Raw genomic sequence first — 27,791 nt, 5'->3', positions numbered from 1 at the left:
CATTAAATGCCGCACACAAACTGTGATACACATCTTTTTGGTATTTGGCTTCCCTTCATAGCTCCTACTCCTCTGCCACACTGGAAAACAGTGCTTTGTTTTCCTGGAACTTCAAAACACTTATTATTTGTCACATACAATGGTTAATTTCTTTCTTTAAAAAAATTTTTTTTATTGGAGTAAAGTTGATTTACAATGTTGTTTCAGATATACAGCCAGATGAATCAGTTATACATATATATATCTCCACTCTTTTTTAAAAGATTCTTTTCCCACATAGGTCGTTACAGAGTGTTGAGTAGCGTTCCCTATTGAATAGGTCCCTAGTGAGGACCTGGTGGGCTTCCCTGGTGGTTCAGATGGTAAAGAATCTGCCTGCAATGTGGAAGACTCAGATTCGATCCTTGGTTTGGGAAGATCCCCTGGAGAAGGAATGGTTACCCACTCCAGTATTCTTGCCTGGAAAATTCCATGGGCAGAGGAGCCTGTCGGGCTACACAGTCCATGGGGTTGCAGAGAGTCGTACACGGCTGAGTGACTAACACTTTCACTTCACTGTACACGAACTTGCTAGTCATCTATTTCATACAGGTGGCACTGGCCACCCCCCGCTCCAGTGCTCTTGCCTGGAAAATCCCATGGACGGAGGAGCCTGGTGGGCTGCAGTCCATGGGGTCCCTAAGAGTCGGACACGGCTGAGCGACTTCACTTTCACTTTTCACTTTCATGCATTGGAGAAGGAAATGGCGACCCACTCCAGTGTTCTTGCCTGGAGAATCCAGGGACGGGGGAGCCTGGTGGGCTGCCGTCTATGGAGTCGCACAGAGTCAGATACGACTGAAGGGACTTAGCAGCAGCAGTGTGTATATGTCAATCCCAGTCTCCCAATTTATCCCTCCCCGCTTCTTTCCCCTCTGGTAACCGTAAGATTGAAAACACAGTATTTTGTTTTGTTTTTCCTTTTTTGGCAGCACCATGGGCCTGGTGAGATACTAGTCCCCCACCCAGGGGTAGACTCCGCAGACTCTGCAGTGGTCAAGCAGAGTCTTAACCCCTGGACTGCCAGGGAAGGCCCAGAGGACAGTGTTCTGAAAGGACCTTTTACCTCCCTATATTCCCGTCGCCACATACACGTATGTATGCGTTTCTAGCAGCCTCAGACATTCCCAGCCATTTTTACAGCCCCACTCAGACATTGCCTGGCCGTGCCCAGCCAGCCCCTACTCTCCCCTGCTGGAAGGGGTCCCACCCGCCTCTGGGTATACGGCACTTCATCGAATCTTTTCTCACTTACTTCTCCCTCTCTGCCGTACGTTTATTTTGGCTTCGCTGGGTCTTCATTGCTACCCGCGGACTTCGTCGAGGGGCAGCGGGCAGGGCCCCACTCCTTGTTATGGTGCCAGGGCTTGTCGTTGCGGTGGCTTCTCTAGTTTCCAAGCCCAGGGCTTCAGTAGTTGGGGCCTGTGGGCTCAGCAGCTGAGGCTCACGGACTCTAGAGCCCGGCTTAGCAGTTTGGGCACCTGGGCTTAGTTGCCCCGTGGCATGAGGAATCTTCCTGGGTCCGGGATTGAAGCCATGTCCCCCGGCACTGGCAGGCGGATTCTCAATCACCGGACTGCCAGGGAAGTTCTGCTTTGTTTTTATGTGCTTGTTTGAATGCACTTGTATTCACCCAAGATTTACAACTCTGTGGGTTTGGGACTCCCTGGCAGTCCAGCTGTTAAGACTCCATGCTTCCACAGCAGGCGGGGGCGTGGGATTGATCCCGGGTGGGGGACTAAGATCCCACCAGTAGGCGGCACCGCACAGCCAAGAAAGATCCGTGAGTTCAAACTCACGTCTTGTTCATCTTTGCCTCTGCCACGGAGTCCCTAGCATAGCCCCTTGTTACTCTCAGGGAGTTTCCATTTCTTTTTCTGAGATCATGGTACCTACGTCATAGGGGTTCTGTGGCTACTGAACCAAAAATACACTATTTAAATTTTGATACAGCATCTCAATTTTGATACAGTCGGTATTCAATAAATGTGAGCCATGATTATTGTTATTATCATTTGAAGGAATAAATGATGGAGCAAGTCCTACCTACTCTACCTTCAGAATGTCCTTTTGAATTCTACTTCGTCTCCCTACCGCCTCTATTATTGCCCTGCTCCCAGCTGTGACCACTCTTGATCCCATCTCTGCAGTCCAATGGGCCCCAACCTTTCCGGTTTTGCGGAAGACAGTTTTTCCACAGGCTGAGGAAGAGGAATGGTTTGGGGATGCTTCAAGCATGTCTCCTTTATTGGGCAGTTTATTTCTATATATAAGTGTTCTGCATTATTATAAAGCGTTTTCAAGGGAAAAACCAGGGGGCCACTCTGCCACCAGCACATATATCCAGACTTTGGATACAGGCTTCTTTTTTTCCATGAAATGAAAATCTAGCAGAAGATACATCTAGGTACATTTTTCCACAGTGAACTATGTAACAGTCCAGGGTTAATTCTCCAGGGCTGACTGCAGGCAGAGTAGAGGGAACCAAGGTCCGGGGACTTGCTTGGCTGCCCAGACCTGGGGAAAGCTCCCCCTGAGGAAATGCCTCAGACACGAAGTCCCAAACCTGTCCTGACCCTGCCCTCACCAGCTTCAGGACATTGCAGGAACCCTGAGGTCCCAGCACAAGAGTGGGGAAAGCTTTGGATTCAGGACTTCTGAATTCCAGGTGATTCGGGCAAGCTACCTCCCCTCTCAGGGCCTCAGTTTGTAACTATGCCAGAGGTTTTTTGACTTGAAAATATCTTTAAAGTGCCCTCCAATCGTCACCGTCTATAATTAAATGAGCTTCAGGTGTGGAATCCTCTGGACTAGGCTGTTTGAAGGGCCGGGGCTGCAGGGGAGAGAAACCCAACATGGAGGCAATTGAACCAAACTGAGCGGTAGGAGCTCTGCATGGCCAGCAGGTGGAGCCATTGCCACACCAAGATGCTCAAACCAAAGGCGGGGGAAGTTCTGATTTCTCTAGAAAGCAATCAGTTTCTCAGGGCAAGCTGTCCAGCAACAAGAAGAACCAGTTGCTACCCCACGCTGTCTCCTAAACACACACACACACAAACACACACACACACACGGCTTGCTCCCAAAGCCTACACATTCTGACAAACTCAGGGTAATGTACTGTTACAGGTTACTGAGCCTGAGGCTGACAGCATATTGAAAAGCAGAGACATGACTTTGCCAACAAAGTCCATCTAGTCAAGGCTGTGGTTTTTCCAGTGGTCATGTATGGACGTGAGAGTTGGACTATAAAGAAAGCTGAGCACTGAAGAATTGATGCTTTTGAACTGTGGTGTTTGAGAAGACTCTTGAGAGTCCCTTGGACCGCAAGGAGATCCAACAAGTCCATCCTAAAGGAAATCAGTCCTGAATATTCATTAGAAGGATGTTGAAGCTGAAACTCCAATACTTTGGCCACCTGATGTGAAGAACTGACTCATGGGAAAAGACCCTGATGCTGAGAAAGATTGAAGGCAGGAGGAGAAGGGGACAACAAAGGATGAGATGGTTGGATGGCATCACCGATTCAATGGACATGAGTTTGAATCAACTCCGGGAGTTGGTGGTGGACAGGGAAGCCTGGCGTGCTGCAGTCCGTGGGGTCGCAAAGTTGGACACGACGACAGTGATTGAGCTGAACTGAGCCTGAGGCTGAAGGAGTTTCAAAGACCCAGCTGCCTTTTCTCCTCCTGGTTTCCTGGGAGTCTGTACCCTGAACCACCAGTCTTACTTGGCCAGACTCTCCTCCAGTCAGTCTCAGGGCAGGATGTGTGACCGGACAGAGGCCAGCCTGACTTTTTTTAATTAACATCTTCCCTTTCTCCAACCCCCAGCCGTCACCTTCTAGGGAAACCTCAAGACTTCCTCCCTTTGCCTCCCCGAGTCCTGGGGAGAAACGTCTGGTTAGAGCAGTGGGAGAAAAGCAAGGGGGAAGTGGGGTGGGGGGGATTGCTGCTGAGGGGAAAGGTCTGGCCTGGGCCAGATAAGCCTGGAAGGATCCTTTGTTTGACCCCAACCGCCACTGCCATTGTTGACACACTTGGGAACCTTTCCTGAAGGTCCTGATTGTCCGACAGCTCCCCTTCCCCCACTTCCTATGGGCTTGGGTGGAGTGGGGGTGTCTGGGCTCTGCTGGTGGGGGGGTGCTTACAGACAGTTTTGCAGTTAGGCTGCTGTCTTAATGCAGAGGTGGAAGCCACCCCCTCCAGGGGCTGGCAGCCAGATCTCTTAGAGAGACGTTCCCACACTGTCCCTCACTGTTGTGCCCGCAGCTGGCAGCAGGGATGGTGTGACAGCTGAGGGTTCACAGGCCCTGGTTCCTTCCCTCCCGTAGTCTGGCATCTTTTGCATATGTACCTCTTCTCAGAAGGTGTTCACGAAGGGTGTGGCTTCCAAGTTGTAGGCATTCTCTGCTTTTCTTTCTGCAACTAGGAGCATCAGCTTCCCTGAGAGCATTCCTGTCTTCCCCCAGAGAGGGGAGCAGTCAGTAGGCCCAGATGAAAGGCAGCATCCTGCTTGGTACCCTGAGATGGCCAGCCCCACCCTCCATGTCCCCACATGGTCCCCTTAGGTCTCGTGGGGAGACCTCTGCTCTGGTCTTCAGACACACCCAGCTGGCACAGAACACAGAACAGATGTGTTTCAGTATCACTTTAATTACATTATTTACACACAGCATGTTTTATTCAGAAAAACAAAACAAAAAATCCACCCCATCTTCCTATCTCTGGAAAGTTCTATTTCCAACCGTCATTGAAATCAGGATCCCTTTTCACCCTTCTGGAAAAAGAAAAAAAAAAAAAAAAACCCAAGGACCTGGGTCACCTGCAGAAAAGAGTCTGCTGGGAGACTGAGGCCACAGCTCAACCCAGGAGTCAGGGAGAGGCGGGAGGAGGCCCTCGAGACAGAGGTGAAGGCCAGAACCTAGCCTCAGGGCAAAAAGCTTCCTTCGAAGCTCACGGGTCAAGAGGCCTGGCTCAGAGATCTGGTCCCATGGTCCTGTCCACTCTGACCCACTGGCAGAGACAGCAGCCCCAGCAGAGGCTCTCTGTGGCCCTGCAGAGACCAGGACCAAGCTGTGTGTCCGCACCCCTCTGCCCTTTGAGTGGGAACCCCTGTGTCCACATGTATCCCTACCAGATCCTCCAAACACACAGACTCTGGACCTTGTTCTAAAACTTGGGAGTCTGGTTCCAGGCTCAGCCAGAAAAGCTGTACAGGCCTCGGTCTACAGAGGTGGTGGTGGGGGTGGGGGGTGGTTTATCTGTGGAGCTCGGGGAACTTAGAGAGCAAGAGGGGAGCTGGTGAGCAAAGGCTCAGGGCCTCAGAGGGGGGAATAACGGAGATGGGTTAAGACGGCATGATTTTCTGGCTGTATCATTACAAAGGGGCAAGTGAGAGGGATTGCTGTGGTGTTCCTGAAGTAGAGAAAGAAAAATACAAGGAAGAAACAGGAAAAGGTAACACCTCTTGGGATGAAATCACAGTCCAGAAAAGCCCCTGCTTTCCCCTGGGAGTTCCTATAATGAGGCAGAGAGGACGGGGAGGAAAGGGGCCCCTGCGTGGAAGCTGCAAGACCATCTGCCCCCCCGCCCACCCCCCTCACCCCCCCTCCCCCCACCCGAGGAGCTTCTCAGCATCTTGGCTGTATGCATCACAGCTTTCCTCAGAATAGCCCAGCGGTGGGTGCAGGGAGCTGAATGCGTTGAGGGTAGGAGGACCCCTTGCCCTGGTACAGCGGGGGGCTCCAGGGTCGGCTTCCGTGGGTGTGTGCGCTGGGAAAGGGTGGACGGTGAGGGGGCGCCGCTCCAGCGCAGAGGCCGCATGCGCTCAGACCCAGGGAGGGGCTCCTTCCCCGGATCCCTCTCAGCCTCGCCCCTCCCCAGCCACGTCACAGTTCGGTATCAGCCACCACACGTTGTCTCGCTGAATGGCCGTTTCTGGAGGTGGCCTGGCCGGTGCCATTCTCCTGAGCCCCTCGATTCACAATGGCCTTTCCCTGAGCCTCGGGGGAGGCCTCAGGGCCTGAGCTATAGCCCTGGCCTCCACCGTTCTCCACGTAATAAGGGTCTTCGCCCTGGATGGTGTATAAATAAAGGAGCATTATCTCGTAAGCATGGGAGCCAGATGAGGGGGAGGGGGGAGGCAGAGGAGGGGGAGGGGGCTGCAGCTGCGTGTGCAGACTCCTTTCTTCCTGAAGAGCGCTCAGGGTTCCAGCTCCTAGAGGAGAAAGGACAGAGGAGAGGCGCCCACAGTGCCACGGCAGTTCGAGAGCCAACTCGCGCCAGGAACTGGGCCGTCCCCAGAGGAGGCCAGGGGCCAACAGCCAAACCCTCCTCTAGACCACTTCAAGAGTCGAGTTTCCTTCCACATGTCCCCTTCTTGTGAGACACTGGGTACCCATGGGCCTTTAATATGCTTGCAAAGAAATGGCTGCTTTAGCTGTTCTGGTTTGTACCCAGCTAAACTATCCCAGGGAAAACAAAAAATAGATGACACAAACCATCTGTTACCATGTGGGGGCAGGGTCCCAGTTCACGCCCCCCTCCCCAGTCTACTATATATTGTTCTGACTCGTCCACAGATACAGTAATGTCCATGTGCACACATTCCTGTGTGAGGGCACAGAAGTACCTCTTCCGGTATTTCTCCTCCCCTTGCATGACATTCACGGACCTCCCCAGGAGACCTAGCTTCATCATTTGCTTTGCCCTGGAGCCCAGAACTGACCAGCCTTTCTCCCGTTGGGCTCCAGCTGCGGCGGTTCATCAGGAAATAGCACGTGGTGATCAAGATGGCCAGCAGGATCCCCGAGGTGACCAGTGCAATCAAGGTCTTCCGGGAATAGCTCTGGTGGCTGCTGACAACTTCTTCAGAGATGTCCTCGATGCCCATCTTGAAGAGAAGCCATAGAAAAGTGAGCCTTCCACTTGTGGAAGGTGGGTTCTAGAAGAGGAGCCCAGCCCATGCTAGACGCCTCTGTGTGACTCAACACTGAATACACCCAAGAAGACATAGACCTCGGGGATTTTCTAAACAGGACTTAAGACTGGTATCTCTTCATTAAGCTGAACTGTAAAATTTTGTTTCAAAGATAGAAGGGCAAAGACCGTTGGAGAAGGGTGGGGAGGTAGGAAGGGTAGGTAGGTACTTTCTCCCCTGAGACCCCTCATCTCTGCAAACTTACCTCTCTCAGGTCAGACCGGTGCTCTTCCAGAAGTTTGATCTTGCTGGAACTTTCTAGAATGAGAAATGGAGTTTGCTGCATCCAGAAGCTGGAACAGCTCATCCTGCGCTGTTCTAGAAGAGGCTCTGACAGTGAGGGTAGATCTCAGGAGGGTCTTTCCCAGCCTCAGCATGGCCCTGCTCCCCGGCACCTGTGCCCTCTGAGCTGCAATGCCTGGTTTCTACCCAGCATCCTCTAACCCCAGCCCGTCTCCCCCTCTAGACCTCAGCACAGACCTGTCCCTTACCTGTCCTGTTGGTCAGGACCAGCAGCAGGCACTGAGGCCTCACCTCAGACTGGGCCAGGAGCAAGGAGCACACCTCGGCCTGTTTCTTCTGACACAGGAATCCGGTCAGTTTCTCTTCATTGTTCTTCTTAAACTCCTCCTGGGACAACAGAGAAAAGTGGTGAGCAGGACATGAGGTCGCTGGTATCCTCTGCACTGTATCCGGAGTCTCAGGCAATGATTCAGATTAAAGTCCCACTGTTACCCTCAAAACAAAAAGAATCCTTTTTTTCCCCCCCTAAAATTCCAAGTGAAAAAAAAATCTTGCAAACTTCATATGTGCAAAAACACAATAAGAAAAAAAAAAAAAAAAACTCCAAAATTTTCCAAGATCAAAAGGTGGTCTTAGCTGGCACTCTATGATGTCAGAGAACAAATTTAGGAACCATTACCTTATTGAAGGATTGCCCATGTAAACCTACACTATCCAAATTAAGTTCAAAAGAAATCACCAATAACACAAAATATTAACAGTGCAATACAAATGAAGATAAAACCCTCTGTTTCAAGGCTATAAGAGGCCCAGATATTGAAGGAAAAGCCAAGGGAGATGAGGAGTAGAGAAGAAATTTATGACTATAGATGCAACGGGATCCTCATCCCTTCCCTCTTAGTCTCCAAGGGGTCTCACAGACAGCATGGCTCAAATTCAAGTGGGGCTCCTGTCTAGTTTTCCATTCCCTGTCCCCACTAGAGACACGGAATCCAGTTTCACATGAGGTGGACAGGTCGCTCCAGGTTGCTGACTGACTAGTCCGTGAGAGTCAGACGCTCAGACTCAGAAGACAGACTCTGACAATTCTTCAACAGTATAGCCTCAGGAAAGGGATGAATTAGAAGCCGTGGCTGTTCCCCCTCCTCGGTCTTCTAGGATTTATTCCAGCAGCCTCCGAAGGGAGTGGCCTGCTCTACCCAGAAAAGGAATCAAAACCAAGACACTCTCCTCTGTCCGGATGGCAGATGGCGGGGGAGGAAATGCCTGAGCAGCTCTGACAGCTTTCCTGTGAGGGGAAAACTGCTGGGGCGTGTGAGGGGCATCAGAGCTGAGCCTCCGTGGAGGAGAGAGCTTCCTGTTTGCAGAGCGGTGCTGCTCCGAGGGCAAGGCCACAGGGCCCTCCCAGCTTGGCAAGCAGCCTGGGTATTTTCCTATTGCTGTGGCCCAAGGCAGTAAAACCCAGGCTCCTTTGCTCCTGCACAAGGCAAGGTCAAGATTGGCCTCACGTCCCAGCTTTCTTCTGCCAGCTGGAATTCGAGGCTTTGGGGAGCCCAGACAGCAGGGCGAGCTAACCTCCGGATCACAGAAGAGAGGAATCCAGCGGGAACCTTAGAAGGGCCCCAAGAGCCAAGGTTACAGAGAGATGAGTCCTCAGGCCATGGCTCCTTCTTCCTTGGGAGAAGGACAGATGAGGCAGGTCTCCAGGGAAGTCCCAGGATAAGAGCTCCTCACAATAGCATTTGCTGTGGGGAGTCTGGGCACCACACTGGGTGTGGTCAGCAGTCTCCTTCTTCTCTGGGCTCGTGTCCCCTCGGACTTGCCTTGCTGCCCCGTGAGCAGCTTCTGGAGGAGGAGGAGGGAAGTCCCTGCCTGGATGACTCTGGGCTTGTAAGGTATCTCTGGCTGACATGTGTCTCGTTCCCGAGAGAGGCAGGGGGACGGGGCACAATCGAAACAAGCCGAACAAGGAGGCACCTCCTCCGTGTGCTGAGTCCTAAGAAGCTCCGCCTCGATCAGACTCAGCTGTTCTGATGGTGATCAGAACTGCGTGAATCCCTCTGTGCGTGTGTCGTGTGTGGTGTGTGTATGTGGAGCGGGGCTAGCAATGAATTCCACGTGGTCGGAGCTGTTGGTATGTCCACATGGCCATGAAGACAGACACAACTTCCTGTGTCTCAGGCACTGGTCCTAAGTGCTTTCTGCACATTGACTCACTTAGGTTTCACACAACTCTATGAGATGGACACTGTTACTCTCCCCATTTTATAGATGAAGAAACTGAGGCACAAAGAGACTTCAGAGTTGATAGAGTCACATGGTAAGAACCCTAAGAGAGGCACAATGGTACCGTGGGCATGTACAGGAGAGCAAGCACACGCCTGCTTCGGGGTTATCAGAAACATCTCGAAATAGGCCTCACAGAATGGACAGAATGTATGCAGGAGAAGCTGGGGAAGGGCCTCGGGAGTGCGGGTGCCACCCTGAGGAAGCCCAGGCATGCATGAGCCTGCAGCCTTCACAGAATGGGTTGCCCCTGGGAATGAAGCACATGGCCTTTCCCCTTGGAATTTCATCCTTCAAGGCTTGATTCCACCTCCCCTCCTCCAAGAAACCAGTCCCTATCTTCCAGCAGACTGGGTATCCGTCCTTGCTCTGCTATTTACTAGATTCTTTGCAAGTCATACAGCTCATCTGAGTGTGAGGTTCCTCAGCTGAAGACTCAGTAGGGGTGGTGACTGAAGAGCTGCTCTGTGAAGAGTGTCTGACAAGGTGCTTGGAACCAAGTGGGCACGGGATAAACGGCAGCTGTTCTGAAGCAACACCTCCTAGACCATATCGTCTAGAATCCGCACGTCGATGTTTAATCACATTCTGCCTTACTGCTATTATCATTTCTCTGTGACTAGATTGTAAGGCCTCTCAGTTGGGGGCGGGGAGGGGGATGTGGGTGGACATTAAATAATTTTGAACCCAGACTGCACAAAGCATAGCACCAGAAAAACAAGAACTCTGTGAACTCTTGTTCATCTTAACGTCCCAAGTGGTTTGACTTCCACACGGGGGCCCTCCGCCCTTTGCTTAGTTTCTTGGACTCAATTCAGGGGAATAACAGTGGCCGGCCAGCCTCCCTCCTACTCTGGAATCCAGCAGCATCAGTGAATTGTGTCTGAGCCTGGACAGAAGCAGGTGGATCCTGAACAAAGCACAATGCGCCTCCGGACGCTTGAAATAAACATCCTCCCCCAAGAGAGGCTGCAGGCAGGCATCATGGGACAGTGGGCAGGAGGAAGCCACAGCCTCACCATGTTGTTCGTGGGAATCAGACTGGTGGACCATCAGCTAGCACATGGTATTTTATAAAAACATTATCATCATCATAATAAAACCACCTAAGTTTTCTAAAGCAGCATTCTCAAACTTTGCAAAGACTCTCAGCATGTTAAAGAAGCACATTAAATATTGGAGTTGGGGGAGAGAGGGACAGGTATTTTTCTCAACTTTAAGATATTACTCAATCTTAAAACTCTAGAATCAGTCACCTCTCTCTCTCCCTTCCTCCCCCTCTCTCAGTATTTTATTGACTTTGGTGTAAGCTTGACAATGCAGCTAAAATCCCTCTTTTCATATAGAGACTGGAATAATTAAAGGACAAGTCACACAGGTGGGCAGCTGACCAAAAGTCAGGGTGTCCCCGATCTCAGGTTCTTTCCAGAAGACACTCTGTCTTCATCAGTCCCCCATCTGCAACTTACTTTTTCTGCATGGAAACTAACCTGTAGTGTTTGAGCGGAGGGCAAGGAAGACACGGGCTGGGGGACATTACCTGGAGGCAGCCTGCCCAGTGAAGTAAGTGGGACAGCACAAGGGGGTGTGAGCTAGCTGAGCAAGTACCACCTCTGCTTATAAACATAGGTGGTTCTGAAGAAAGGCAGTTCCGAAAGACAAATTGGAGGGCAAAGGACTTGAATAGAGATTTCTCCAGAGAAGATACACAAACGGTTAGTAAGCACATGAAAGAAAACCCAGCATCGTTAATCATTAGGAAATGGCAATCAGAGGCACCTCGCATCCAATCACACGGCTGCCATCAAAAAACCGAAAATAATGAGTGCTGGTGAGGATGAGGAGAAACTGGAACGTCTGTGTCCCATTGGTGAGAAATAAGGTGGTGCAACTATTATGGAAAACAGTATGGTGATTCCTCAAAATTTTAAAAATAGAGTTACCATATGATCCAGCAATTCCATTTCTGGATATATACCAAAAGAAATAAGAGTGTTGAGATATCTGAGCAAACATGTTCATAACAGCATTATTAACCATAAGCCAAAAGGGGGAAGCGACCCAAGTGTTCATAGGTGAATGAATGAGTAAAATTGGACATGAACATACAATGGAATATTATTCAGCCTTAAAAAAGAAAATTCTGACACATGCTACATCATGGATGAGCCTTGAGGACATTAGACTAAGTGATTATGTATCAGTCACAAAAAGATAAATACTACATGATTCCACTCATACGGGGTACCTAGAATAACCAAATTCTTAGAGACAGAAAGAACAGTGGTTATCAGGGAGAAGGAGGAGGCGGGGGTAAAGGGAAGTTGTTTAATGGGTGGAGAGTTTCAGTTCTGGAAGATGAAATGAGTTCCTAACATTGATCATACAACAGGGTGAATGTACGCAACAGTACTGAACTGCACACTTAAAATGGTAAATTTCACGTTATGTATATTTTACCACCATTAAAATGACTCCTTGGTAGATTCCCCTGGATCAATAGATATGAAATAAGAGAATAAGGGCTTCCCTGGCAGCTCAGCTGGTAAAGAAGACGGTAAAGAGTCTATCTGCAATGTGGGAGACCTAGGTTCGATCCCTGGCTGGGGAAGATCCCCTGAAGAGGGGAATGGCAACCCACTCCAGTATTCTTGCCTGGAAAATCCCATGGATGGAGGAGCCTGGCAAGCCCCAGTCCATGGGGCCGCAAAGAGTCGGACAGGACTGAGCAACTCACACACGCATAAGAGAATAAAGTAAGCTTACATTCTGAAAACCATGTGGGAAATCACAACCACCAAGAAGTAAATTAACCTGAGGTTGCAGCACAGAGAATGAACATCAGGCGTGGGTGACACGTTCTGCTAATGAGGCTCCTGGGATGTAGTACCAGCTGCTTGACAAGAGTATGGGATTACCGTCCTCTGGCTGACATAGGTGACCACTATCTAGAGGTGAAGCACAGGAGCAAAAGGAGAGTAGCTGGGATAGAAATGTCTACAGAACGCATGTACAGAAGACAGGCCCAGTGATCCCCATAGCAAGAGCCAGCAGACTGGATCCTTACTGTCTACCAGTGTAAAATGAGTGTCTGGAGAGCTGAGAACAATGCTTATTTCTGTTATGGGAGCATATTAGATGGAAGAGCATGACAGCATTACATAAGTACTCGAGGGTGTGATGTTAGGGGGACCCACGTCCTTCATGCTTCTCATTAGGCCTGAGTTTTCCCTCGATGAGAACCAGGGCCATAAGGCTCTCTGACGGCCAAGGTACGAAAGCAACCTAAGGAAAATTAGGAGGCACCGCACCACTGTCGGGGAGAGGCTGATTATCAGAGAAGCATGCAGTAGGACTCATGGAAAAGGAATCTGGGGAACAGGAGCTGTGGCCCAAAACTCTGGAAGAAGGATTGCTGACTGAGGGAAACAGGAGGCAATGCTGCCTGAGGGCTGGGGAAGAGGAAGCCCCCAGGAAGACAGGGATCAACAGAGGTGGAAGGAAAAGGAAAAAAAAACCCCAAAACAGCACTGCATAGGTGCTGCTATGAGTTGATTCATCATGGGCAGCGCAGAAGCCTTCTTTAGGATATTGGAGGAATTACTGTCTTTCCACATCCCCACTGGCAGATTCTCCCCGAATTACAGTAGAGTGCAGATCTTTTCAGCTGTGGCACAAAGTAGATTAGACAGTAAAGGCCTCAGAGAGAGAGAGAGACTGTAGCACAGTAAAAGCAGTTATTTCTGGAGTAGCAGTAAGTTTCTGGCACTTATCTGGTACGATGACCCTCGTTAAACGTGAACTTTGAAGAGCAGTGGACAGACATTTAGAATAAATCATCTGCGATTAGCTCTAAATCGTTTGTACGAAGAATTAGTATTCTGGCACAGACCACTGCAACGCACAGGAAAATAAGTGCTCAGCCAAGATAATACAGAGAGAGAGAAGATGATCATTTTTCTTGGCTATAATTAGCAAACTGTTGGGCAAAAAAAAAAAAAAAAAAAAATGTTTTTTAAATGAGTAGAGTTGAAAATCAGCATCAGAAACACACAGAATCTTAACATGTACACACTGTATATTCATGCTTAACTGTTTTACAAGTTGCACTTAGCTATTCCCATTGCGTGAACCTATGTCTTCCAAATTTCTGTTGTTTTTTTAAAATTGTAAGTTAAATAATTTTCTTAGGTATTATTTTGGAAGACCTGTGAGTTAGAATGACCCAACTGATAATCACAAGATACCAACAGTCAAAATGGACAAAAATAAGTAACGTAACACCCTCTACAAACTACAGTATTTACCCAGACTCTTTCCCATACATGTATGTCACATGTCATATATATGTGGTTCCCTGAAATGGATTCCCAACTTGTAAGAACATGCTTTTTATCTGTAAGTAAATAGTACTCTTCCTATCATCCTTTCTTTCATCCAGGAAATTGTTACTGGCAGGAAACTGGATTTACTGAAACAAAGCAAGGAGATCTGCTATCATCATTAAAAATTAATACAATACTGTACAGTTTGCCATGGAATAAGACATGAAACTGAAAGAGGCATAACTACTAAAAAGAAAAACAAAACCAACATATTATAAGAAATGACAAGATGGTTTACCTTAAAAATGAAAAATAATCATTAAAAAAAATCTCCTGGAATTAATAAGCATGTTAAACAAAATGGCTAGACCCAAAGTAAATATGATAAACTCAATGAACTTTCTAATATACAAGAAACAATCAACTGGACTATATCGTGGAAAATCTATATAATAAATCTTAAGAAATCCATAAAACCTATGGGAAAAAACATTTTAAAAATTAAAAAAATAAAAAGACACAGAACAATACCAGAGGAAAATCAGAAAAAAATGGTGAGGTTTTAGAGCGGTTCCAATTAAAATTTTAATGGTTTTGTGGGTTTTTACTTGTTGTTTCTAAAATTTTTCTAAAAACAGATGAAAAATGCCTTATACACAGGTCTTTGTATAGCAAAGATCCGCTTGGCTAGATATTGAAAGTGTTGATGTATAAAAGTGTAAGGGCTTCCCTGGTAGCTCAGCTGGTAAAGAATCCACCTCCAGTGCAGGAGACCCCGGTCCAATTCCTGGGTCGGGAAGATGCCCTGGAGAAGGGATAGGCTACCTACTCCAGTATTCTTGGGCTTCCCTGCTGGTTCAGGCAGTAAAGAATCCTGCAATGTGGGAGACCTCGGTTCGATCCCTGGGTTGGGAAGATCCCCTGAAGAAGGGTATGCAACCCACTGCAGTATTCTTGCCTGGAGAATCCCCATGAACAGAGGAGCCTGGCGGGCTACAGTCCGTGGGGTCGCAAAGAGTCAGACATGACTGAGCAACTAAGCGCAGCACAGGGCACATAAAAACTGAATAAAAACTAAAGGAAGAATTCCAGTCAATAAAGGAGAGAGTCATTGACTAAATAATGCTGGGGGAACTGGTTATACGGAGAATGAAGCATTTACAGCAAAAAATTCTCTCTATATTAAAGAGCTATATGAAAATAATAATAAATTGATTTTTTAGGTGACTAGTTTATATTTCCTGAAGGACTTTCTTAACATAAAAGCAAACCTAAATCGGACTATATATTGTAATATGCATGTGTGTGTGCTCAGTCATATCTAACTATTTGCAACCCTATGGACTGTAGCCTACCAGGCTCCTCTGTCCATGGGATTTTCCAGACAAGAATACTGGAGTGGGCTGCCATTTCCTCCTCCAGGGGAATCTTCCCAACTCAGGGATGGAACCCATGTCACCTGCATGGGCAAGCAGATTCTTAAGCACTGAGTCACCTGAGAAGCCTATATAGTACAATAGAGGAGGGGGAAGTAAATTTAAATAAAATCACCTTTGCCTTCTTTGTCCACCAGATGGGGCCTCTCACTCCCTAAATCTAAAGCTCAATATTCAAAGCAGCCTGTCCATGTTAAACTGCCCCTGCCTCCACCCAACTCGGTCCTTCCAAGACTCACCTTAAGGAGGTTCAGAAGTAATTTCGGGAGGAGAGGGAGGGGGGCGGAATGGGCAGAGGGGTTTGACTTACACAGCTGGAGGTCTCATTTAGCTTCAGGCAGATGCTGTGGGCCAATTTCACTTCTTTGACTCTGGAACATTTTATTTCACTCTGTATTAAAAAAAAAAAAGTAAATAAGTCAGCATCATTTCTTCCCCACCTCTTTTCTGGTTTGATTTCTATGACATCGTTTTTAAAGAGGCTTTAAAAAAAGGAAATTTAAACATGTTGTTAGGACACTAGAAAGTTATAAGACATACTCTTCCTTCACCTCACTTCTTAACACATCGGATAGTCAAAACTTGAGTTACTAGCCTGGGCTTGCAGGCAAGTAGCTCTCTGCAATCTTGGTAAACACTGGCTTGGATGCTGCTGAAATGGAAGAGGGTAGGATCTTTCCCCCTGGAGCTGTTTTCCCTCCAGCGAGTTACGCACTTGCAGGGGAGCAGATAATGAGGTGGCCAGGCAGACTCTGGTGACGCTCATTTTCCTCCTGGGCCCTGGGACTCTCCAGATTTCTATTCTGGCTCCCTTAAAAACAGAAACCAGGTCTCCCATGCCTGCTGACAGGCTCCACGCCCTCATATTTTCTACTCTTCCTGCTGAAAGCTGTTGATAGTCACTAGTCCCAAGACTGAACAAGGCAGATTGAGCTCAACACCCCTAGTCTTCTTAGCTCCTCACTGCCTCTCTACACCTGGCATACCACCAAACCCTCTCGCAGAAAGGAAATAGTATTCACCCTAAACATTTTGGGGAAAGCAGCACCATTAAGTGCAAGATAGTTTCCAAATATGCCCAAAGGCGAGTGGTACCTTGGTCCATGACTAGACCAAGGGGTATAAGAAAGAACCACCAAGGACTGGATGGATTTCTGAGAATCCTCTTCACTCTCTACTCTCTAGAAACATTATACCCATGGCACAGATCAGTCTTGCCACCAAACCCTACCCTTTTCCTCCCCTTTCAGCAATATTTAAGCTGCATAATTCTCATGTGAACTCCTATATGATCAAAATTCATTGGTTTGGATAAGCAGAGGTTAAGGGGAAGGGAGAGAGCTTGCATACATATGAAGTAAGGGGGTAGGTAATCTGTCATTTTTAGCCCAATTCACCCACCTTGAGGATACTTTGGGTAGGAGAAAATGATGGAGAGGTAATAATGGAAAAAGTCACAGGGCTGGTACTATTGTACAGGGAATCCGAAATATTTCCAGGAAAAGTGCTGGGCTGCAGAGTCGCCTCTGAAGTCGCAAAGCTGATGAGGGTAGAAGACACCGTGGTGGCTAAAGAGGTCTGTGACTGGACAGAAGAGTTCACGGCCCCAGAGGCTGGGAGGGTCTCAGAGGTAGACGTGAAACTGTCTGTAGATGCTGGAACTGACCAATACACAAGTGTGAACACGTGCACAATGGCATAAACACACAGACACAGACACACACACACACACACACACATCTCAGTTCATTCACATAGGCTCGGACTTCAACCCAGAAAAGGGAATCTGGGGAGTTAAAAGTTGCTTCATGTCCTAACCCTTGGCAACTCATTTCCAGCCAGCTGTTGAAACCAGAGCTATAATCTAGAATGTGTTAGAAATGCCCTCCAAGACGCTGAAACTGAACGCTGAAACTGGTACCTTAGAGACACCAAAGACCCCCAATTTGTACATGGTTTGCTTTACTTAGAAAAGATCATAGATTCTTCTTTTCTCACTAAGCTGGACTCAGGAGTACAAGGAGAGTTACTGATCAGAACGAGCAGCCCAGACATTGACTGGAGAAAGCTGTCACTACAGGAAGAATTGTCTAGAACATACTTCAGGGTTCCCTAAGCATGATACTCAAGCCATTATTAAAAGGAGCTTGTATGTTTCCATCTGTGGGGGAACATGGAGGACAGAGGTGGTTTGCAAATATCCTAATGCTCTACCCAAGGGCCAGCAGCATCCTTCTGGGGTGAGATGAGAAATCTTTACCTAAGGTGACTGCTGTGGTCCCATTGCTGTCCTGAGAGACATCGTAGAGGCTGGTGCTTCTAAAAGTACTTGAGTTCATGCTTCTCCAGTCGAATGTAGTTGTAGGGACAGGTGAAGATATTTCTGGGCTGGCTGACACTGTGGCAGTAGTAGCTGCCATGGGTGTCTGTGTGAATTCCATAGAAGCTATAGGGAAACAAAGAAGAAATATCAGAGCGCAGATCATCCTGAAGCCTCATGGCATCACCTGATTCAGTTTCTTGACATTAGGGAGAATCCACCTAGAACGTCCCCTGGTAACAGAGCAGAACAACGACACCCTCCTGGACAGTTGACTAATTTCCCACTAGATTTTTTCCCAAGGAAACAGAGAAAGAAAAGTTTGCATGCCCAAACATCTGTAGTATTATTTATAGGAGGGAAAAGTTGCAAGCAACTAAATGAATTACAATAGGGTAAATGTTATATGCACTCAGCATACCATAATCACTACAAACAAAAATATGCCACAATTATAGCAGCATGAGAATATGAGGCAATGCTCATAATAGGCTAAGTAAAATATAAAAATTTCAAATTACACCTGAATAAGTATTGCCAAGATCTAAAATGTGGGAAAAGATGCGCTTCTATTTCCTTTTGAATGTATCCGTCTCTCCATTCAATTTATTAACTTGGAATACCCACTAGATTCACACCATCTCTATGCAATCCTTTAAAAAAATCTTTTTTCCTTTGTAGATTGCCCCATTACCCAAATCCTTTCATTCTCTCCCTCAGGGCCTTAAAACCTATTTTTTTTTTTTTTTTTAAATTGAGGAACTGTGGCTCACAAGCCCAAGATTCCTTTTGGGAAGCTCTGACCTAGGAATCTAGCTGATGGACTGGAGAGCATATGACTTGGTTTCTCATCAAATGCCGTGGGGACAGATAGCTGGGTTCTGGTTCTGCCAAGAATTTGATCATTTAATGTGTGTGTGTATTAATTTTTAAATGAGGGTCTTTTATTATTTGGATTGTTGGGGAAATCAACAAGATAACAAATGCTATAGTATAATGTTTCTAGAAGTAGTTATTCTCTGAAACTTTTCCTGCAGGTTCTTAACCCTCCCACATTCCCTGTGGTGCCCAGCAGTGCCATCCTTAGGTCCAGGAAGGAAAAGCTACCTGTATGGACCCTGTGCTTAAGAGCCTACACACTGTTCCTTCTCCTGCCCTCCCTGTTCCCAAAATGTGAGGAGTCCATGGGGCCAACAGAGGGCTACACTCTCTTCTAGATCATGTGTTGGGACCAGAAGTCCTAGAACTTCTTGCCCAAATGGCTCTTTGCTTACTGGAGGATCTGCATGGGTCTCTTCTCCATCCTTCCAAGGGTGAACTGCAGCTCCAGGGAATATTCTCCAAGCTCAAGGGTGGCCAGTGTGCAGGGAAAAGGTGAGAGCTCAAGCGTGTGGGTGGGGTGTCCCTTGCCTGCACGCAGGGTCCCTTACAGTGTGGACCAGAGCCTTGGGTAAGAGGAAGAGAAGAGGGTGGGCAAAGGCCGAGGACCATCTCTTCCTGCTAAGCCCCACTGTGACACTGAACCCCAAGGCTCTGAGAGTCTTAAATTCAAATCTGGCCTTCCAGGTTGCCATGAAGGTACATTTTTAAGACAGGAGATATTTTATCTACCAGTTAGTTGGCCTGATTTATAACTTGAAGTATTCAGACATATAATATATGGGATATGGGCCTCTACTATATTCTTGGCTTGAGCCCTAGAAACAATTAGAGGTAGACTTGGCATCCAGAGCTCACACCCAGCAATACTATCCTCAAGGAAAGGCCCCCCGGGGTCCCAGGGCACCCTAAAGCTTGTCTCTAACTTTTCTGATTGAGATCTGAGTCTGTGCTTTTCAGAGGTTTCCAGGTAAATGCAGTGCAGAAGAACACCTCTTCTTTTCCACAGCCTCAAGGCAGCAGTGAGGTAATGGTTTCAAGACAATGAATTTTCCCCCAAAGGTGGTGTCAAGTCTCACTCTCCGTCATCCACCTCTCTTCCCAGCCTGCTGCAGGCAGGCTGGTACTCCTGCTGAGTACAAAGCACCTATCTGAAAATGATGGGGCAAAAGAGGAGGAGAACACGTGGTATTACTATTTCCATTTCAGAGATAAGAACCTGGATCACCGAGGTTTCAGCCAAGGGGGAACGCTGTCATTAATGCAGGGCAAGGAGCCATGGGACGCCCGAGGTTTAGCTGACCCTTGAGTATAAGCAGCAAGAGGGTCAGGGGGTCCAAACTGCTAAGGATCAGGATGCATCTTCCACACTTCGGGGAGAAAAATCTGGGCTTCTGGCTGGCTGGCCCTGGGGGTGGGAGGAATGAATCTCTCAAAATAAAATAGATGGGGAAGCAGACCTAGTGGTTTTGTTCTTAAATCAGTCCCTCTCGTCCTCTGTCATCCCCTTCTGCTGCTGCTTTCTATCTTTCCCAGGGGACCATAGAGGAGGGGACAGTTGGATGGCATCCCCGACTCAATGGACATGAGTTTGAGCAAGCTCCGGGAGACGGTGAAGGACAGGGAAGCCTGGCGTGCTGCAGTCCATGGGGTCTCAAAGAGTCGGCCACGACTGAGCGACCGAACAAGTGCCTCTCAGCAATCTGACCCGAAGGTCTAAGTTCAGTGCAGGGGGAAGGTGGTGGGAACATTTGGACACTGAACTGAAGGACCATCCCCCAAGGTTACCATTCCAAAGCACCACTGGCGTTCCCCCTCGACATCCTTCCTGCCCACCCTGTTTTTCTTCTTCCCTCCAGGACACCGATTCTTGGGAATCCCATCTGGCCCGGCCTGGCCAAGCCCTCTCCTCTCCCCAACAAAATCTGGGCCTGGCTGAGGTTACGTCATGCTTTTGAACCCCTCCCCCGGGGCCTCCTTCACCCAGACAAACAGTTTTGAACTTTTCCAGATGTGAAGAGAGACCCGCTGCCCATTCTGAGCGCAGAGGTGGCTGTTCCAGAGGAGTGAGGCAACCCTGCACCCCGGCCAGCTCCTGAGCCACCGGGGTCAGGCTCCTGGCTGGGGCTGCCTCCTCCCACACCACCCCCCTGCACCGCCCCTCTACTAAGAACGGACGAACAGGTTGCAGGATCTGTCTGCAAATGAGGAGGAACCCCAACCGCAGATTCACATCCCCAAGCATAGGCGGAGTGGGGAAGCCCATGAGACCCTTGAGAGACAGGACAAAGAGGGAAGGCAGGAAGGCAAGGCTGAGCAATGGGGTATGTACAAGCTGGTGCAGGGCAAGGCGACACCTTGGCAGAGCCCTGGGGGCCTATCCTGACCTAGGCACTGCGCCTGGAGACTGTCAGTGAGGAGCGCTCTTGTTTTCACAGCCTCTAGGGCTCCCTCTCTAGTGCTCCCATGAAGAGATGGGTCTTGGAGGAAAGCAATGAAAAGAATCAAGACGACCACAGGTCTGCGTTTATCCTGTCTTCCCCCACGTGCTGATGGCGTAAGACCATCCAAGGCGGATCTTTCTTTATCTGAGCTTCTCATCTCCAACTGCATATGGAACTCATAGCAGCCTCTCAGCCAGATCCAAGAGATGGTCAATGAAGCCTCCACCTTGTTCTACTCTAGAAACTGGAGGAACGGCCCTTACCCCCAACCCAACAGAGCATTATGCCACAAGTTAAACATGAAAGAACGCCTATCTTCTGCTGTTTACCTCTCACTCCATCTGTATTAACTGTGTCTCCTGAAGCACACTATTTGCCCCTACCTACCCTACTTGATCTCAGCCCATGAACTCGGGATAAAAGGAGACAAGGGATCGGGCAGTTAGAGACATGAGGATTCCAAGAAGCCAAAGAGATGTCATAAAATTCATGTTGTAAACGTCATGCATTTAACTTACAGGTACTTATTTCAGAGGCAATTACTCTTGTTTGACACAGAATTCTAACAAACATCTTCATCTGCTATCCTAGTCAAAGCTAAAAATTAGAGACTACTAGAGGCAAACAACGAGGCAAAGCAACAGCTGAAAATGAATAAACAGCAATAAATTAAAACCAGACATGAGTATTAAAACCCACACTAGTCTGGAACCATTTGTGGTCAGAGTAAATAAAAAATACACACTTTCATAAGTATTCACACTCAATGGACATGAATCTGAGCAAACCCCAGGAGATAGTGAAGGACAGGCAAGCCTGGCATGCTGCAGTCCATGGGGTTGCAGAGTCAGACATGACTTATGGACTGAAGAACAACGAGAATTAACAATGGCACTGAGTTGCACCATAACCAAATTATTTTCCTGATACTTCTAAGACTGAAGGTTAAAGCCCTTTTTTCCCCTAATACACCGAGAAAGCAGAAACATATGTAATAGGTTTTTAAAAGATTTATACCTACAATTAATATATTGAAAATTCTTTTAAACTTTAAAGGGTGTTTACAAATCTTCAGAGATCCAGAAAGCTCTGCTACCTAAATTACTAAATTCCTGTACTTTAAGAGATGTTTTTTCCCCATTATTTGGTCTTGTTTTTCACAGCCCTCTGAGTTGTAGTGGTGCCGTTTTTTCTTTTTTGCTGGTTCTGTTTTCTCATCTCCTAGGCAGTCAGCCCCATCCTGCCCACCCTTTCGGGTTCTAGCACCCGGCCTGAGAGCAGTTTCCTGGAGATCTGGGATATCTTAGATGCAGGGCTGGGAAGAAGGAGCAAGCTGGCCTCTGCCGGGAGCCCACCGCCTGCGTTGATGGCTGATGAGCAGACAGGAGAGTCCCAGGACAGAGCGCTCAGACTCTGTGATTGGACTGTGTTAAAGGTTCCTCTACCAAGTTCTAGCTTCATGACCATAGGAAGCTTCTTCCCCTTTCTATACCTTATCTGTAAAATGGAGATAAAAATAGCCCCTTCCTCCTTGCTCTTTGGAGGAATAAAGGAGATAGGGGGTGTAAAGCAGTTGCCTATCTGTTAAGTGCTCCAGAGACAGTGATTATCTTTAGGGCAAAGGACAGGTCCCTTTTCTCCTGCTTCTAGGAGACGTTAAGACATGTATCTGCAAGACTTATCTGGCAGAAGATCATATACACTGTTTCCTGAGTGTAGGTCTTGTCACCTCAGTTACATCGCAGATTTCCTGAGTGCTGGAACCCTCTCTTAGACTTGTTTAACTCAAGGCGCTGAACACAATCCCTTCTGAGTTCACAATAGGCACTTGCGTTGAATGGCAACTGCATCAGGCATGTTCACACTGACCACTTCTCTGTATTGATAGAACCACCTCACTCAATGCTATAAGAGGAAATTAATTTAATTAAGGGAATGCCCTTGAGAGGATAAGCAGAATTAGGAAAGTTCTAGAGACTAAGTCATATGGCTGAGGGCTTAGTGTTGTTTCATCTAGATGGATGGTTGGTGCTTGGTGCTGGTGGACCAAATCTGATCCATGGGTTGTGTGTTGTTTGGCCAGTGAGCTGAGAATGGCTTCTACAGGTTTAGAGTGCTGTAAAGAAAAACAATGCAGAATATGTGTCAGAGACCACATATGGACTCCAGAGCCTGAGATATTTACTATCTGGCCCTTTACAGGAAAAAAAAAAAAAAAAAAATTCACTGATCTTTGATCCAGACAGGAAGAATTTGAGGAGAGAGAATAAACAATCTTCTTCAAGATTCATTTCACTTATTCATTCATTCTTAATTTTCCAAAGCACCAGTGAGGTGCAGAGGACCAGACTCAGCACTGTGGGGAGCACAAATTAACACCTTTCTACTGTTACCTGTTAGTGTCACTAGAATTTAAATAAATCCCTGTCCTCAAGGAATTTGTAATCTCGTGGGGCAGACTAGAAAGGTTGTTAAGGATTGTCCTGAAGAAAGATCAGATTTAATCCTATGAGAGTTCAAGGAATAGAATTACAATCAATGACTAGAAGTTACAGAAAGGCTAATTCCACTGCAATACCAAAAAAAAAAAAAAGCTAATAATCATAAGATTTTTCTTTAATAGAATAAACGACTCTAGGAGATAACAAGGTACCCATGTTCCTGGGAGCTTTCAGGAAGCCTCCATGCTATGGGTCTTGGCGGGTTTGGGTCATGTGCGACTGGATCAAAGTTTTAGGCTGATGCCTTCCTATGTTACAGAGGCTAAGTTGAGGTGTGAGCATAAACCGAGAGTCTGTGGCCTGAGTGTTCCCAGGGTTCTGACACTCCCCTTTTATATTCAAATAGCACATCTTGGACCCCCATCCACTTCCTGGGGAACCCTAATATCGTGAGCTCTCTCAGTGGGCCTACGTTTCTCCCGGTCACCTCTTCCTCCACTTTCATCATTTCCAGGAACCTCTGTTTTATAGCTCTGTGCTCAGGCTGCAGGAGTTCTCCTTCTACACTGCTGTACCATGGGCTTGCCAAATACCCATTCCTTTATTCCCCCTACCCAGAGCAGCACTAACAGGGCTGCAAGGCCAGTGTGAACTGACTGAAGATTTAAGATCATGCAGGAAGATGACAGCACAACCCAGAAGAGACAGCAGCTAATCTTGAAATACCAGGCATTCCCATGCTAAACAGCCGGGCCACACCATCAGGAGTTTTCCCAGCCAGGTCTTTTCCACCCTCCACTCACTACCGTTTCCCTATTGCTCCAAGCGCTTCCCTCCTCTCTCTATGCTTTCCTGGGCTCGGAGTCCTTCAGCCTTTTGTCTCTTGGTTCATCAAACACAAAGTTTCACTTTATTTTATCATGCTCAGCACTTCAACTTCCTGTCTGCCACTGCCCAGCAACGGTTTGTGCCAGGGTCCAGGTTTTCTCAACCAAAGACTCGTTAAGGCATTTTCTTAAACAATGGAGCGGGCTACCTAGAGATGGTGCTCTCCAGGAAGGTAGCAGGGGTGGATTCTTTGTGGGTTTTTTCCCTCTTAAATCAGGAGCAGACTTCCGAATGAAGCCAGAGGCCTTTTCCTTTATGTCCAAAGGGAAGTGATTCATTCTAGCAGGCTCCAGGGTGTATGTCCTGGGACACATGCCCTGGTATATATCCCTCCTCATTTCTACCACATTCTCCCAAGATGCATGCACCTTTCTCCTTAGCAAAGTCGAGGGCCCTTGAGACTAAAAAGTGTAGACACTGTGTTTTTATTTCTTAGCTGAGGAAGGAAGAGAGTGTTCTCATTAGGAAAGTCAAAGCCCAGAAAAATACGGAAATTCTGCCCTGGCAACTCTGAGCATTTTCTTTTGGAGGGTGGCGTTTTATTCCTTTTCCATACCTTCAGATTTTCAGTTCGCCACACTTGGGGCCATTTAGTGACATCCAGCAAAGTCATTGGGAGAGGGAGACCCAGGCACCCTCAGGGTGGAGCTGGGTGACCACCCCGCCATGAGCGCAGGCCTGCGCCCTCCTGCCCAAGGAGCTACAGGAAATCGGGCAGCAAGGTGGTAAGAAGTGGAATTGTTGCTCCTTTTGATTTACTTTCGTAAGAACGCTAGGCCTGAGTTTATTTGCTGCAGTGTGGTCCTTCTGGCCCTGAGCTTTGGAAGACAAAGACTCTTCCAAAGGAGATGAGAACTAGTGAGCACAGAGGCCCAGGAGGTGGAGCCAAAGGGATGAGAAAAAGTTGCCCAGGCTCCTTTTATCAGTCAAACAGGAATGCTTAGGGAAACCTGCGTTTGCAAAGGCAGTGCCAGCTGGGCCGGCCCTAGGAGGGGGAGCGCTGGGGACCACGGAATTAGTCAGAGGTCCCAAGGCTGTTCCGTCTTGGTCTCCATGTGGCAGCGAGTCAAGGGTGGAGTCTCTCCCCTCCGGAAAATATCTGATAAAATTCTTTTCCCTTTTCTTTTTCCCCCTCTTACACACAGCCCCAGACAGGATATGGGTGTGGGGTCAGCAGGCACGAAGGACGCAGAGGAAGAAGAGGAATGTGAAGGGGTGGGACGCGCTGGACAAAGAGGAAAGACAGGCCTGGAGGGCTTGGAGGAAACAGATACCCTGGGCCTGACAAGTGGGTTTCCCTAATTACCTGCAAGGTTTCTCCTCCCAGCTGGAGGTGTGATTCTGGTCACACACACACTCAGGTCAGACCCCACCCTGCCTCTGGTCACCCCACAGAGTGACCCCGTCTCCAACAGAGAAAGTCCGCTCTGGTTCAAGCCCGGAACAGCTTCTCACGGGGACGGAAAACTGACCTTCCCAGAACAAAGCTCCGGGAGAGGAGAAAACTCCAGGCCTCCCTTCTGTGGGTGCCCTAAAGTTCATGGTAACCATACCACAGAATTTCTGCAATGTCCCTTTGTTAACATTTCAGGTATACTCACTCATTTCATCTACCCCACAATATACCAGAAAATGACTCCTGGTATTAAATAAAAACAAACCCCAGAAAGCTCTTGGGGAAAGCATAAAGCTACAAACTGGCCTGAGCAGTGGGGCCAGACTGAGCGGAGGCACCCAGGCCCCACTGCTCATCCCCAAAGCGGACACGCGGAAATTCTCTGCGTGTCTGCCCAGGGTTCTGCAGAGGTTAAATCACTTTCGCGTCCCTTCCACTGCAGGCCAAGGCGAGACTGAGACTGGCCAGCTGAGGAAATAAGAAAAGGGTGGGCCTCACTCGGCCCGGGACCAGGTCATCATGAGCTGTGAAGCTAAAGGAGCATGGAGCATCGGATAGGAATCCGAGCTGCCGGTCAACTCAGCCCGTTGTGAGGTGCAGACAGCCCCCAAGGCCGTGCCCCATTCTAGGGCTTCAACATCTTAGAGACAGCTTTTTTCCCGGCCCCAAACACCACATCTGGGTCCACCGAACAAGTCAACCCAGAGCCTAACAGAGCTTCCCCTGGCCTGGAGTCTCTCTCCAACTGGGTGGGCCCAAAGGGAGAGAGCATAAGAGGCCTGGCTGGCTGACCCAGGTCACTCAGAGGGGCCGTGGTGGGTGGCTTTTAGGATGCAGTTAAGACTAGGGAAATTGGAGGCCTGGAAGCAGAACCTGGAGCTAACAAGAGAATAACTTATAATATTTAAATCCTTCTGAGCTCCATGAGATGAGACGGAGAATGTTATCCCCAAATGAAAGCAATTACGAATATTGATTGTGTGCCTACCAATATTGTTCTTTTCAACAGAAATGACAGCAAGAGCTTAAGAAGTATGCAGGCCTGCCTGGATAAGCAAAGGAGTGCCCCCCAATCTGCAGGTCTGTCCACTAGTTAGAACTTGGAGAACAGGGCAAGGAAAGAAAACCCCCCAAATGCAACGAGCTTGAATTTGTGCCAGGGTGAGCGGTTGTGGTGGGGCGAAGAAGGCAGAGTACAGAACAAATTCCATTCACCCGTCCCTTCTCTCCAGGGAAGCAGGTGTGGATGCCCAGAGAAGGAGTCTTAACCTAGCTTTCCCATCTTAAATTCACTCTCACGGACTCTTCTTCACTGCAAACTCCCCATGTCACCTAACTCAGCCTACCTCCCTGGCCTCTGGACCTCGGACCCGGGCCTCGTCCCAGGTGGGCTTCGCTCCCATTGCTTGAAGGTCCAGTTCTGGCTCCCCGTGTCCCGGTGGTACGTGGGCGCCAGCGCTCCCTTCCCAGCAACCGGCTCCGGCAGCCGCTTGCTTTCTGAACCAACCATCAGCTACAAACTTCTTTCCTTTCCTTTCCTTTCCTTCTCTCCACCCCTCTCCCCGGGTTCTGGCTCCAGCTCTGCGCTCCGCGCGCACCTTTGGCATCTCCAGAGCGCTTTATTTCAGAGAAGAGTCTCCTGGCCTGACTCCTGGAGGCCTGGGGCGCGCCGCCCGGTTTACAACTGGGCTACACTCAGGGGGTCCCCTTCCCGTCGCGTCCCACCCCCACCGACTCCCAGGTGAGGGGCCGGTCCCCACTGGGTTCTGCTGGAGCGGCCTCAGTCCCACCAAGCCAGGAGCTGCGGCAGTGGGCGTGGGCGCGGGGGGGTGGGGCGGGGGGTCCCCGGGGCGGGGGTCCCCCTGGTTCCGTGGTCGCCTCGACCCGGCGCGCTCTGCCCCCGGGAGAGCGCCGACCCTCCCCGCCGCCCAGCCGGGCGGGCCGGGCGCGCGGCCCGTACTCACGCAGCAGACTCAGCAGGCAGAGCGCGGTCCAGCCCCGCACCATCCCGCGCCCCGCGCGCGCGCCCCTGCGGCCCAGCATCATTCCCGCGGCGACCCCAGAGAGATGCGCAGAGAGCGAGACACTGCCTGGCCCGGCCGGGACGCGCGGC

The 27,791-nt window shown here is 48.7% G+C and overlaps 1 protein-coding gene across 1 annotated transcript; it reads right to left on the bottom strand.

The window, feature by feature from the left end:
- Positions 1-4,675: 4,675 nt before the first annotated feature.
- On the bottom strand, positions 4,676-27,769 carry CD34 (CD34 molecule). Its single transcript, NM_174009.1, is given in 8 exon segments — positions 4,676-6,115; positions 6,769-6,933; positions 7,226-7,278; positions 7,512-7,650; positions 15,621-15,701; positions 16,712-16,971; positions 17,571-17,756; positions 27,643-27,769. Coding segments are annotated over 8 exon segments (1,149 nt in total). The 5' UTR covers positions 27,722-27,769; the 3' UTR covers positions 4,676-5,929.
- Between the last annotated feature and the right edge of the window lie 22 nt (positions 27,770-27,791).

Source organism: Bos taurus, chromosome 16 (assembly GCF_002263795.3).
Source record: "Bos taurus isolate L1 Dominette 01449 registration number 42190680 breed Hereford chromosome 16, ARS-UCD2.0, whole genome shotgun sequence".
NCBI classification, from domain to species: Eukaryota; Metazoa; Chordata; class Mammalia; order Artiodactyla; family Bovidae; genus Bos; species Bos taurus.
The sequence above is the reverse complement of the archived record's forward strand: the minus strand, read 5'-3'. Positions and strand labels throughout refer to the sequence as shown.